This window comes from Ctenopharyngodon idella, chromosome 13 (assembly GCF_019924925.1).
Source record: "Ctenopharyngodon idella isolate HZGC_01 chromosome 13, HZGC01, whole genome shotgun sequence".
Taxonomy (NCBI): Eukaryota; Metazoa; Chordata; class Actinopteri; order Cypriniformes; family Xenocyprididae; genus Ctenopharyngodon; species Ctenopharyngodon idella.
In genome coordinates this window covers 28,283,370-28,295,274 of record NC_067232.1, presented here as the reverse complement: position 1 = coordinate 28,295,274, position 11,905 = coordinate 28,283,370, and the positions used below count along the sequence as shown (strand labels likewise).

At 34.3% G+C, this 11,905-nt stretch overlaps 2 protein-coding genes and 1 long non-coding RNA gene across 4 annotated transcripts in view; 1 reads left to right on the top strand and 2 right to left on the bottom strand.

The window, feature by feature from the left end:
- Positions 1–1,926, bottom strand: part of slc29a1a (solute carrier family 29 member 1a) — a 38,069-nt gene extending 36,143 nt beyond the window's left edge. Inside the window, exon 1 of the mRNA XM_051916742.1 lies at positions 1,904–1,926. The gene's annotated coding sequence lies outside the window, so the exon portion shown is untranslated. The remainder of the gene's footprint in view (positions 1–1,903) is intronic.
- Positions 1–11,905, bottom strand: part of LOC127524827 (uncharacterized) — a 270,726-nt gene that overhangs the window by 80,361 nt on the left and 178,460 nt on the right. The gene's annotated exons all lie outside the window — the stretch shown is intronic.
- On the top strand, positions 6,159–11,163 carry mtrf1l (mitochondrial translational release factor 1-like). 2 transcript variants are annotated; one of them, XM_051916744.1, is made up of 7 exons: positions 6,159–6,685; positions 6,751–6,830; positions 8,111–8,294; positions 8,411–8,574; positions 8,664–8,781; positions 10,573–10,709; positions 10,921–11,163. In XM_051916744.1, the coding sequence occupies exons 1-7, from the start codon at positions 6,298–6,300 to the stop codon at positions 11,128–11,130; spliced, it is 1,281 nt and encodes a 426-aa protein (XP_051772704.1). In that variant the 5' UTR covers positions 6,159–6,297; the 3' UTR covers positions 11,131–11,163. The 2 variants fall into 2 exon arrangements, with proteins under 2 accessions (XP_051772704.1, XP_051772705.1); XM_051916745.1 differs by having other exon boundaries at positions 6,450–6,830.

The window sequence follows — 11,905 nt, the reverse complement described above, 5'->3', positions numbered from 1 at the left end:
ACACATGCTTGACTGACAGTTTAAGGTCAATATTTAGTGCAGAACCAAAACCGCAGTGAAAGTCATTGAGGACAGATACTTTAAAGTCACCATGGATTTTTTTATGCAAAATTGCAGTATTCATTATAAATAATTTATCGGTGCACATAATTATTGTTTTAAATTCATGTTCCTCATAATCTTGAATCAGAATATCTTCTCCTCCCTCTTGCAGCATCTCTTCTCTTCTCTGATGATGAGGGCGGAGCAACCTGTCACTCACATGAGATCCACCAATAGCAAACCACAACCATCCAATCAATTCCCCACAGACAAAATCAAGCCCCGCCCTACATTTGTTCTTGTTTGAGAAGCAGATGTATGTCACATTAGAACTTAACTTCCATTTCATGCCAACTTTAACACTCCAAAAATGAAAACAGCAAAAGCAGCATGAGTAGCGCTCATAAGACAGTGTGTGCAGTAGATTCTGCATTCAGAACTGGTTTTGGCACTGATGAGAAGGAACAGATTGTTCACAGTATGGGGTAGCACACATTTAGGAAACCCATCTGCCACTGAGGTCACGTTCTCTGGCACCAGTGAAACTCGCTGTTTCTTTGCATTTCAATGCACTGCACTGAGTGAAGCTTCTCAACAGCACATTAGTGGGATGTTAAAGAGGAATCTGCCAGATATTTTTGGGATTTCTCACGGGATCGCCTGTGGAGCTCTGAACTGAAACAGCATGTGGGCTGCGTACAAATTGGCCTACATTCAAGTGTTCTTGTTTGTTCAGTTAATTTATTCACAATCTGACAAAACACTACTGCTACTACTGATGGTCTTTTCTTGATTCTATTTATTAAATATTAAATTAACAATTAAATTAAATTTATTTAATTAAATGTATTTAATGTAATGAATTCTTAAATTAATTATTTCATTTAAAATGATTGAATAAATTACTAATATATTATTAGAATAAATACTAATATATTATTTATAAATATTATATATAATATGTATAGTATAATATGTAAAGAAAATTGATCATTAAATTATATATATATATATATATACATTCTTAAATTTATAATTTTATTTAAAATTATTGAATAAATTACTAATATATTATTAGAATAAATACTAATATATTATTTTTAAATACTAATATAAATATTGAAATACTAAATATTTACATAAATATTGAAATACTAATATACTAATATATATATATATATTCATCCTGCTGTATATATAATACAAATCTGTATGTCTTCTGTATACCACATTAGTATTATTATTTATTTATTTTACTTATTTATTATTATTTTCTTGTGTACTTATTTAAATGTTCTTTCTGTTCTCATGTCATATGCATGTGTGTACCAAGAGCTCCTGTAGAAAACCACAACAAATTCCTTGTGTGTTTGTGCACACCTGGCGAATAAAGCTCATTCTGATTCTGATAATATAATAATATATATAAACTAATACAATATATGTATAGTATAGTATTATGTAAAGAAAACTGCTCATTAAATTATATATTTATATATATAAATACTTTAAACTTAAATTATTTAATCCATTTTTTATATATGTTATTTATAAATGTAATATATATATATAATATGTATAAAGAATTTTTAATTAAATTATTTATTTATTTAAAAAATACGCACACACACACACACACATAGGCTAATATTTTTATTCTATTTTATATTTTAATAATATTATAATTTATGTGCAAAATTGTACTATACAGTATGCAGTAATCCAGTATGCCAGTGTTTCAAACACACTCGTGACGCACACAGTGTTCCTGAGCGCGCGCTGCAGTGCTGCTTCCTCTGGATTATTGTGTCAGATCTCATTCACACTCGTGTGCGACAGTGTTCCAGTTGTAGTTACTTACATGATTCTTAGCGTTTTCCGAAACGTCCCGCATGTCATTGCGCAGAGTTTGCAGGATGTTCTCTGTGTGTGTCTGTCGCAGCTCTGGCCTCATTCATGCTGAATGTGATGACTGCGTCGATACACAGCGTGAAGTTGCTCCAAATTCCTCTATGAATCAATGGCTCTCTGTCAATAGAGTTCAGCCTGGTTAAGCGCCGCATGCTTCACATCATGATCCGTCTGGATTAAAAATCGTCAGACTCACACGTCATTACAATTGATACATTTATAGTTCCTTGAAGAGACAAATGTAACAACAGAGCAGGAGGTTGTAACAATCTGCGAGAGTAGAGGAAAAATATGATGAAATGTTACATTTAGTGTTAAATGTTACTGAAACAGTGTATGTAACATTCCCAAAATGATAAAATGGAATGATCCCTTTATGTTCGAAACATTTAAAAAGTTGGACGTTTTGAACGTTCGGGGAACATTCAGAAATAACGTTTTCATACCTTAATTGGAACGTTTGCAAAATGTTATTAGAATATTTTTTGTTAGCTGGGTTATATTTATTTATAAGTATAATACATATTTGAAAGTTCTTTAACAAAAATAACTGATAAATAATAAGTGAATTGTACACTCTAAAAATGCTGGGTTAAAAACCCAGCATTTTTGGACAAACCCAGCGATTGGGTTGTTTTAACCCAGTAGTTGTGTTGTTTTAACCCAGTAGTTGTGTTGTTTTAACCCAGCGATTGGGTTGTTTTAACCCAGTAGTTGTGTTGTTTTAACCCAGTAGTTGTGTTGTTTTAACCCAGCGATTGGGTTGTTTTAACCCAGCGATTGGGTTGTTTTAACCCAGTAGTTGTGTTGTTTTAACCCAGTAGTTGTGTTGTTTTAACCCAGCGATTGGGTTGTTTTAACCCAGTAGTTGTGTTGTTTTAACCCAGCGATTGGGTTGTTTTAACCCAGTAGTTGTGTTGTTTTAACCCAGCGATTGGGTTGTTTTAACCCAGAGATTGGGTTGTTTTAACCCAGTAGTTGTGTTGTTTTAACCCAGCAGTTGGGTTATTGTTGCCTCTAGTAATTATATGTCTTTTTAATTTCCAACCTAATTTGGGTTCATTTTAAGCCAGACATATAGTCATTTTTAAACTATAGTAACTTGGGTTGTTTTTAACGCAGCATTTTTAATATGTAACATAATGACATACTACTTGTATTCTGTACAAATTAGAGCATTCTTGTGAAACTTGTTTCAAACACAATTAAAATGTGCTTCTGGTCACTTGTAACTCTTAATCGCACCTTCGGTGTCTCAGAGATGGTCAGATGTTTGAGGGTGTGTGACATGTGCGGATACACAGAGGAATTATGAATCCAAACTAATCAGAGAACAATATCCACTGGAGAGCATCTGTGTAATGAATAGACAAGCACTGTTATTGTCCATTATAATCTTCTTGACATATGAAGACAAACTTCATTGGCAGGGGTTTCCAGCTGCTCACTGAGTGTTTTTGTTCACAGAGGGCGAACAAAGATATTTGTGATGTGCAGGCAGATTCCCTGACATTCACAGATTGGGTTTCCTTCCTCTTCAGCTCATTACAATAACATTGAGCTCTGGAAAATTAAATATTATATAATAGTAATTTTAAACAATAGTTGGGTTAATTAAAACTGCCCAGCAAGTTGGGTCAAACATTTAACTCAATCGCTGGGTTAAAACAACCCAACTGCGGGGCTAAAACAACCCATTCGCTGGGTTAAAACAGCCCAATCACTGGGTTAAAACAACCCATTCGCTGGGTTAAAACAACCCAATCACTGGTTTAAAACAACCCAACTGCGGGGCTAAAACAACCCAACTGCTGGGTTAAAACAACCCAATTGCTGGGTTAAAACAACCCAAACGCTGGGTTAAAACAACCCAACTGCGGGGCTAAAAACAACCCAACTGCGGGGCTAAAACAACCCAATTGCTGGGCTAAAACAACCCAATTGCTGGGCTAAAACAACCCAACTACTGGGTTAAAACAACTAAACTGCTGGGTTAAAACAACCCAACTGTGGGGCTAAAACAACCCAATCGATGGGTTAAAACAACCCAATCCCTGGTTTAAAACAACACAACTGTGGGGCTAAAAACAACCCAATCGCTGGGTTAAAACAACCCAACTGCTGGGTTAAAACAATCCAATCCCTGGGTTAAAACAACTAAATTGCTGGGTTAAAACAACCCAACTGTGGGGCTAAAACAACCCAATCGCTGGGTTAAAACAACCCAATTGCTGGGCTAAAACAACCCAACTACTGGGTTAAAACAACTAAATTGCTGGGTTAAAACAACCCAACTGTGGGCTAAAACAACCCAATCGCTGGGTTAAAACAACCCAATTGCTGGGCTAAAACAACCCAATTGCTGGGCTAAAACAACCCAACTACTGGGTTAAAACAACTAAACTGCTGGGTTAAAACAAGCCAACTGTGGGGCTAAAACAACCCAATCGATGGGTTAAAACAACCCAATTGCTGGGCTAAAACAACCCAACTACTGGGTTAAAACAACTAAACTGCTGGGTTAAAACAACCCAACTGTGGGGCTAAAACAACCCAATCGCTGGGTTAAAACAACCCAATTGCTGGGCTAAAACAACCCAACTACTGGGTTAAAACAACTAAATTGCTGGGTTAAAACAACCCAACTGTGGGGCTAAAACAACCCAATCGCTGGGTTAAAACAACCCAATTGCTGGGCTAAAACAACCCAATTGCTGGGCTAAAACAACCCAATTGCTGGGTTAAAACAACCCAACTGCTGGGTTAAAACAATCCAATTGCTGGGTAAAAACAACCCAACTGCGGGGCTAAAACAACCCAATCGCTGGGTTAAAACAACCTAATCGCTGGGCTAAAACAACCCATTCGCTTGGCTAAAACAACCCAACCACTGGGTTTGTCCATTTTCAACCCAGCTTGGGTTGTTTTTAACCCAGTATTTTTTAGAGTGTATGTAACATAATGACACACTTATTGTATTCTGTATAAATTAGAGCATTCCTCTTCAGCTCATTACAATAACATTGAGCTCTGGAATTAAATATTTCTCTTATAATGCACTACCAGAACGAAGTATTGATTTGGATGTGATATTGTGGTTAGAAATTACGTATATTGTCACCCTGCATACACGAGTGTTTGGTCTGTGAAGCATGATGTATGACCCATATAGATCAAATCCATGTAATTCCTCCAAATAATCAGCATTACTTTGCAGAGGATTAAACCTTTTCATAACCTTTTCTATTTCTCTTTATATATATATATATATATAACAGACTGACTAAACAGAAACAAAACATAAAACAAACACAATTATGCAACAATTCACCCATGAAGAAAATCTAATGACTTCCATGATGGAAAGACGTTTTCACTCTTTTATTGTGCTCCACATTTTCTTATCGTTTGGCCTTAGTCTCAGAAATAAAACGTCCAAATGAAATGAATAAAATTATATAAAATTTGATTATCTACATCTATAAATGTTATGTATACCTTAAATAAATAACTTGATACTGTTGTTGGTTTTTGTACATTTTGGCTTGATTTTATACTGGAACTTATAAATAGTACATTTCCTGGTTTAGAAATATTATATTAATATACTGTTTATATGAAACGCGCTTGTACCTAAAATAAATAACATTGACAATACTACCATCTCCTGGTTTCAGGTGGTACTGTAAATTAATAATAATAATTATATTATTTTATAAATAGTAGATTGTCTTGATTTTAAAATATTATATTAATACATATATTGCTTATATAAAGCGCGTTAATTTAAAAATTATTTAAATGAAATGTTTACCTCAAATAAACGACACGGGCTTTTATTTTAAAATATAGGTTTTTTTTTGTTAAATAAAAAGCCTTCATAAAAATAATAACGTTAATTAATAATAAATTATATTTTTATTAAAACTATATAGACAGAATATATTTAATGGTAATAATTAAAATTATTCAAATAGATAAATACTTTTAATTTGTAATGTGTTCCGTGTTGATAAACTATCATGATGAACTTTTCACATTTTTTTTATTTTTAAATGCCTGTACATTTATTTTTATAAAATGTTACTAATTGTTAGGCAATGTAAAGCTTTTTTAATACATAAAATATCAGAACGTCTTGAATCTACATTCCCGATGTGTTTGTAACATTACTGACTTTTATTTTGAAAAAAAAAAATCACCCGGAAAAAGAAGCTTCGTACAGTACATGTGAGTGTTGTTGTACTTCATAGATGTCAACTGTAGGCTGCAATAAAGTTGTGTTTGGAAAACCATTTGAATGGTAAATGCTTTTCTCACTATAAAGACAGCACTCGAGTGGAGATGGCTGTCGTTTGCTGTAGTTCTCGTCTTCAGCTGCTGAATGTGATCAGAGGATCAGTATGCAGATGTGCAGCCATTCACAGGACTGTTAACAGCACAATAGCACAGACTCAAAGAGCCTTTCATACATCCCAGTCTGTGATGGTCACTAAGATACTGTCTGTGGATGAGATCTTCAACAAGAAGTCTTTACATGACTACCTGAAGAAGAAGGAGATGGAGTATAACACATGGCTGGACTCCATCAGTGCTGAAAACCAACCTCTGGATGATGAGGATATGAAAATGAAAAGGACTAATCTCTCAGTACTGGGGCCTTTGGTACAGAAAATCAAAGAACTGGAGGAAAAACAGAAGGAGCTGGAGGACACACAGGACTTGCTGAAAGGTAGTAAACTTGAAATTAAAAGCTTTCTGGAGAGCCATTTCATTTACATCTGCATCTGCTTACAGACAATGACCCTGAATTACATGAACTGGCAGAGTCAGAGAAGGAAGCCTGTCTAAAGGTCATTCAGGATCTCAAACAAAAGGTGAGGAGGTGTGAAGGGCTCTCATTTACATGTCAGTCACCTTTATTAAATAAATTACCCTTATTGATTGTCATACAGACCCCAAACAGTCTGAGATCTTTTTACTTTAAAGTATACCAAGGAATAAGAGGGATAACATGTGTACACTGACAGACTTTATGGGTTTATTCGCATTTTAATAGTTTATTCCAAAACCTATATATATATATAATTTTATATTTTGTTATTATTGATATATTATTATAAATTATCAGTAAATATACATAAACTAGACATTAATATGTAAAACTAATTTAAAATATTTATATACTATATGTAATATACATAAATTAGCAAGTAAATGTACGTGTTCATTTATTTATTTTTAAACAAAACACTAAATGAATTAGAAATATAAGTGTATCAAATTTAAATTAATATTTATTAAAATTATACAAAAAAAAAATAAAAAATATTTTAAATTTATTTTGTATATTTATATGTTAGTTTCTAATTCATTTACTGTATTGAATTAAAAACATCCAGTTATATGCTGTTAATATACATTATAAATAACATTAATAGCATGTACATTTACTTGATCGTGATTATTTATTTATTATTACGTTAAATTAGTAAAAATTTTGTAAGTTAAATCAATGCTGTAAAAACGTAATACCTGTTTTAGGACCAATACAATTTTTACATGTATATTTTGTTACTATTATAAATTATTAGTAAATATACATAAACTAGAAATTAATATATAGGACAAATTTAGTATTTAATTTAAAATATTTATACACAATATATATATGTATATTTAATCATTATCAAGTAAATGTACATGTTAATATATTTATTTTTCAACAATATAAATTTATTATTTTTCGAAAATGTAACCAGTAAATGAATTAGAAATATGTGTATAAAATTAAATTAATATTTAATAAAATAATATATGTATATAAAATTATATATCTTTAAAAATTAAAAAAATACATTTATATAAATTAAATTAATAAATTAAATATATATATATTTTTTTAATTTATTAATTTAATTATTATTGAATTTATTTTTAATTTAAATTAATTTGTATATTTATATGTTCGTTTCTAACTCATTTACTGATTACATTTACTGTATTGTTTAAAAATAAATGAATTAAAAACATCCAGTTATATACTGTTAATATACAATATCAATAACAGCATGTACACTTACTTGATCACGATTATTTATTTATTTATTTATTTATTCTGTAAAACATAATGAAAACAGACACTGCTGTGTTTCAGATTATATCTCTGCTGATCCCAGAGGAGGAATCAGACATGAGCGACCTGGTCCTGGAGGTCACGGCGGGGGTCGGAGGTCAAGAAGCTATGCTCTTTACCGCAGAGATCTTTGATATGTATCAGAACTTCGCTGCTTTCCACGGCTGGGGCTTTGACATCCTGGAGGTCATGTCTAGTGAACTAGGTTGACAAATTTATCTACTTCTATAAGCAAAGACTCTATAAACTCTTAATAATAATATCTGCCTGGGTGGATTTGTGCCTTCACCCTCATTTCAGCGGTGTGTTCGGTTTGTTTAGGGGGCGTCAGACATGCAGCAGCCAGTATCAGCGGTCCACTCAGCTATAAGAAGCTCAAGTTTGAAGCTGGTGTCCATCGTGTCCAGAGGGTCCCCAAAACAGAAAGTAAAGGTCGCATACACACCAGCACGATGACCGTGGCGATACTTCCTCAGCCCACTGAGGTACACATAAAACTAAAATCACATGTAAATTAGGTGTTTTTATTAAAATAAAATCAGTATTTGTGATGACTTTCTCTTCACTGTCACAGATCTCATTTACCATCAACCCCAAAGATCTGAGGATAGAGACGAAGAGAGCCAGTGGAGCAGGAGGACAACATGTCAACACCACCGACAGCGCTGTGAGGATCGTCCATCTACCCACAGGTCAGCTGGAGATTTATATATATATATATACAGGGCTTGACGTTAACTTTTTTGCTCATCAGCCACTGTGGCTAGTGGTTTTCCAAAGTTACTAGCCACTCAGCATTCTCACTGGCCACAATTCTGACATCGATACCATGGGAAAAAATTCACGTCATATCGCAATTACCGTAGTCTCAAGATGACAACACGTGACATCATATTCGGAGCTGCTCATGTCCTCGGACTGGGAATTATGCATTTCTATGGCACCACTATCCATGTCAGGTCTCAAACAATTCCCATCTTACAAGCTGTGATCACGAGTTGAAGTTGAAATCACGTAATTGCAGTAATTACGACCTTGCGACACATGCGTTTTCTTTCTCAACTGTTTATGTTCACTTCAAACATAACCGACTGTGTTTACGTGAATACTCACCGCATTTTGACATTATTTTGTTTGTTTGTGACTGTTTAGGAGCATTAAAGCAGCGTAAAGGAACTCAATTTAGTACTGAGAGGCTTTATGTGGGTGTGAGCACAAAATCTGCAGGAATGAGTCAAATTATACGCAATCACACGCTGAAATTCAAGCCATGTGACATCGACAATATTAATCCGGAGCAAATGAAATGAGGAGGATTTGTGTGTCGACTCGCTGTCGGAGAGATGAGAGAGAGCAGCTGGAGTCGTGTGTCTATTCCGCGGAGTGTTTCTGATATTTCAGTATCGTAAAACCAGTATTTTTGACAACACTACATTGCACTTAGTTTATTATTTGAGATGCCTTTTTAAAGGGGTGGTTGATTATGATTTGACTTTTTTAACTTTAGTTAGTGTGTAATGTTGCTGTTTGAGCATAAACAACATCTGCAAAGTTACGACACTCAAAGTTCAATGCAAAGAGAAAGATTTTATTTTACAAAAATCGCTTTTTAAACAGCTGGTAGGGACTACAACGAGCTTCTTCCTGGGTTAGTGACATCACAAACCCTAAAATTTACATAAACCCCGCCCCCGAGAACACACAACAAAGGGGGTGTGGCCATGTTGGGCTGCTTTAGAGAAGAGGAAGAGTTGTTGTAGTAGAGTGTTGTTGACATGCCGTCATTTTACGCCAAACGAGGGTCAATTCAACACAAAAGATTAACATGACGGCACATGCTAGTGGATGAGTTGAATCAACTCCACAGCAACTACATAAATTTATCCACTAACCATTCAGAAACGTCTAAAAGTTGTAACTTCTTCCTGAGTCTCTCCATCAGTGTCGACTCCGGTTTGAACAATGTAAGGCTGAACACTTTCATCATTTTGGCTGCGTGAGATTCTCCAGCTTTGTTGTTGTTGAGCTGTTAAAGCTCCGCCCTCTTCTGGAAAGGGGGCCGGGAGCAGCAGCTCATTTGCATTTAAAGGGACACACACAAAAACGGCGTGTTTTTGCTCACACCCAAATAGAGGCAAATTTGACAAGCTATAATAAATGATCTGTGGGGGATTTTGAGCTGAAACTTCACAGACACATTCTGGGGACACCAGAGACGCATATTACATCTTGAGAAAGGGGCATTATAGGTCCACTTTAATAATCATAAATGTTTCTGGAGCATCAAATCAGCATATTAGAATGATTTCTGAAGGATCATGTGACACTGAAGACTGGAGTAATGATGCTGAAAATCACAGGAATAAATTACAGTTTAAAATATATTCAGTTTTTTTAAATTGTAATAATATTTCACTAATAATATGTCTCTGTCCTGCATGACTTTGGGAGTGAGTCTTATTCATAATTCATCATGATTTCAGGCACAGTGTCTGAATGCCAGCAGGAGCGCTCTCAGATCAAGAACAAAGAGACAGCCATGACGCTTCTGCGAGCCAAACTCTACAGCGCCCGGCTGGAGGAGGAGACCAGTAAGAGATACCAGGCTCGAAAACTCCAGGTACATCAATTTATTCGCATCAGATCAAAACCTGAAACATGAAAACATGAAACTTCCCAGTGAATGATTCATCAGTGCATGTTATCCAAAAGAAGCAATAATAAACATAATCTGTCAGTGTTGATGTATAAGTGACTATCTAATGTCAGATATTAAAATTGGTTTTGTTGATAAATGTGAAGAATACTGTATTTTACTTCTCTCGTATCAGATTGGCACCAAAGGCAGATCAGAGAAGATCAGGACCTATAACTTCTCCCAGGACCGGATCACCGATCACCGGATTGGAAAAACCATTCATGACGTTCGTGGATTTTTACAAGGAGAGGAGCTGCTCGAGGAGATGATCGTGTTTTTGCAACAGTTTTCTGAGCAGGAATCCCTCCTGGACATTCTCAGAGACAGTGATCAGGATCAGTAGTTATTTGTGCCAATAAAGAAATGTGTAAATGTTTGGCTTCATGGGTGTCAGATTGAACTGTGAGCTCAGCCGTCTCTAGTCTAAGAAAAGAGCGCAGTATATCTCACCATCTCTCTGAGGAGTTTCACAAACACTCGTTGCTTTCTCTTGAAGTTTACACAGCGGCGTCAAATGCTTTGGTGGGGTTTACGGCCCGTTTGACTCTTACAGTTGTTTGAGATTTTTAGAAATCCTTTTGTAGAGATTTAACTCACAAAGAACAATTTCTAGCTATTTAAAGCTGGGTATAACACGCATACATTTCCACATGAATTAATTTTTGTATTACTCTTTAAAGACCCGAAAATCACATAGTCAGGATTCCAGGATTTTAAATCAGGGCCCTGTAAATCCTCAAATAAATAAATTTTATATATATATATATATATATATATATATATATGGGTCAAAAACATTTAGATGTCCGTATCAATGAAATGTACAAAAGTGATTTTATACACACAAAAAGCTCATTAAATGCAAGTAAAACTTCTACTTTTAAGGTTTCAAATAAGTTTTGGGAGAATAAAATGTCAAAATGTGGGTGAAATAATGTTCCATTGTCATTCAGTGTAACACTTATATTTATGTAAAAATTGATACAACATACTTATTCTGACCTGTACGTATTAAAATATATAATAGAATAAGTGAGCATACTAAATTTTATTGCATTTTAAATGAGTAAAAAACCTAGGATAGCGGCAAAGTTAAAAAAAAAAAGTAAAATTACAAG

Coding starts and splice junctions, on each gene's coding strand:
- mtrf1l (XM_051916744.1), top strand. CDS start 6,298: ATGGCTGTCGTTTGCTGTAGTTCTCGTCTTCAGCTGCTGAATGTGATC. Junction 6,686..6,750: donor CACACAGGACTTGCTGAAAG/GTAGTAAACTTG, acceptor ATCTGCTTACAG/ACAATGACCCTGAATTACAT. Junction 6,831..8,110: donor TTCAGGATCTCAAACAAAAG/GTGAGGAGGTGT, acceptor GCTGTGTTTCAG/ATTATATCTCTGCTGATCCC.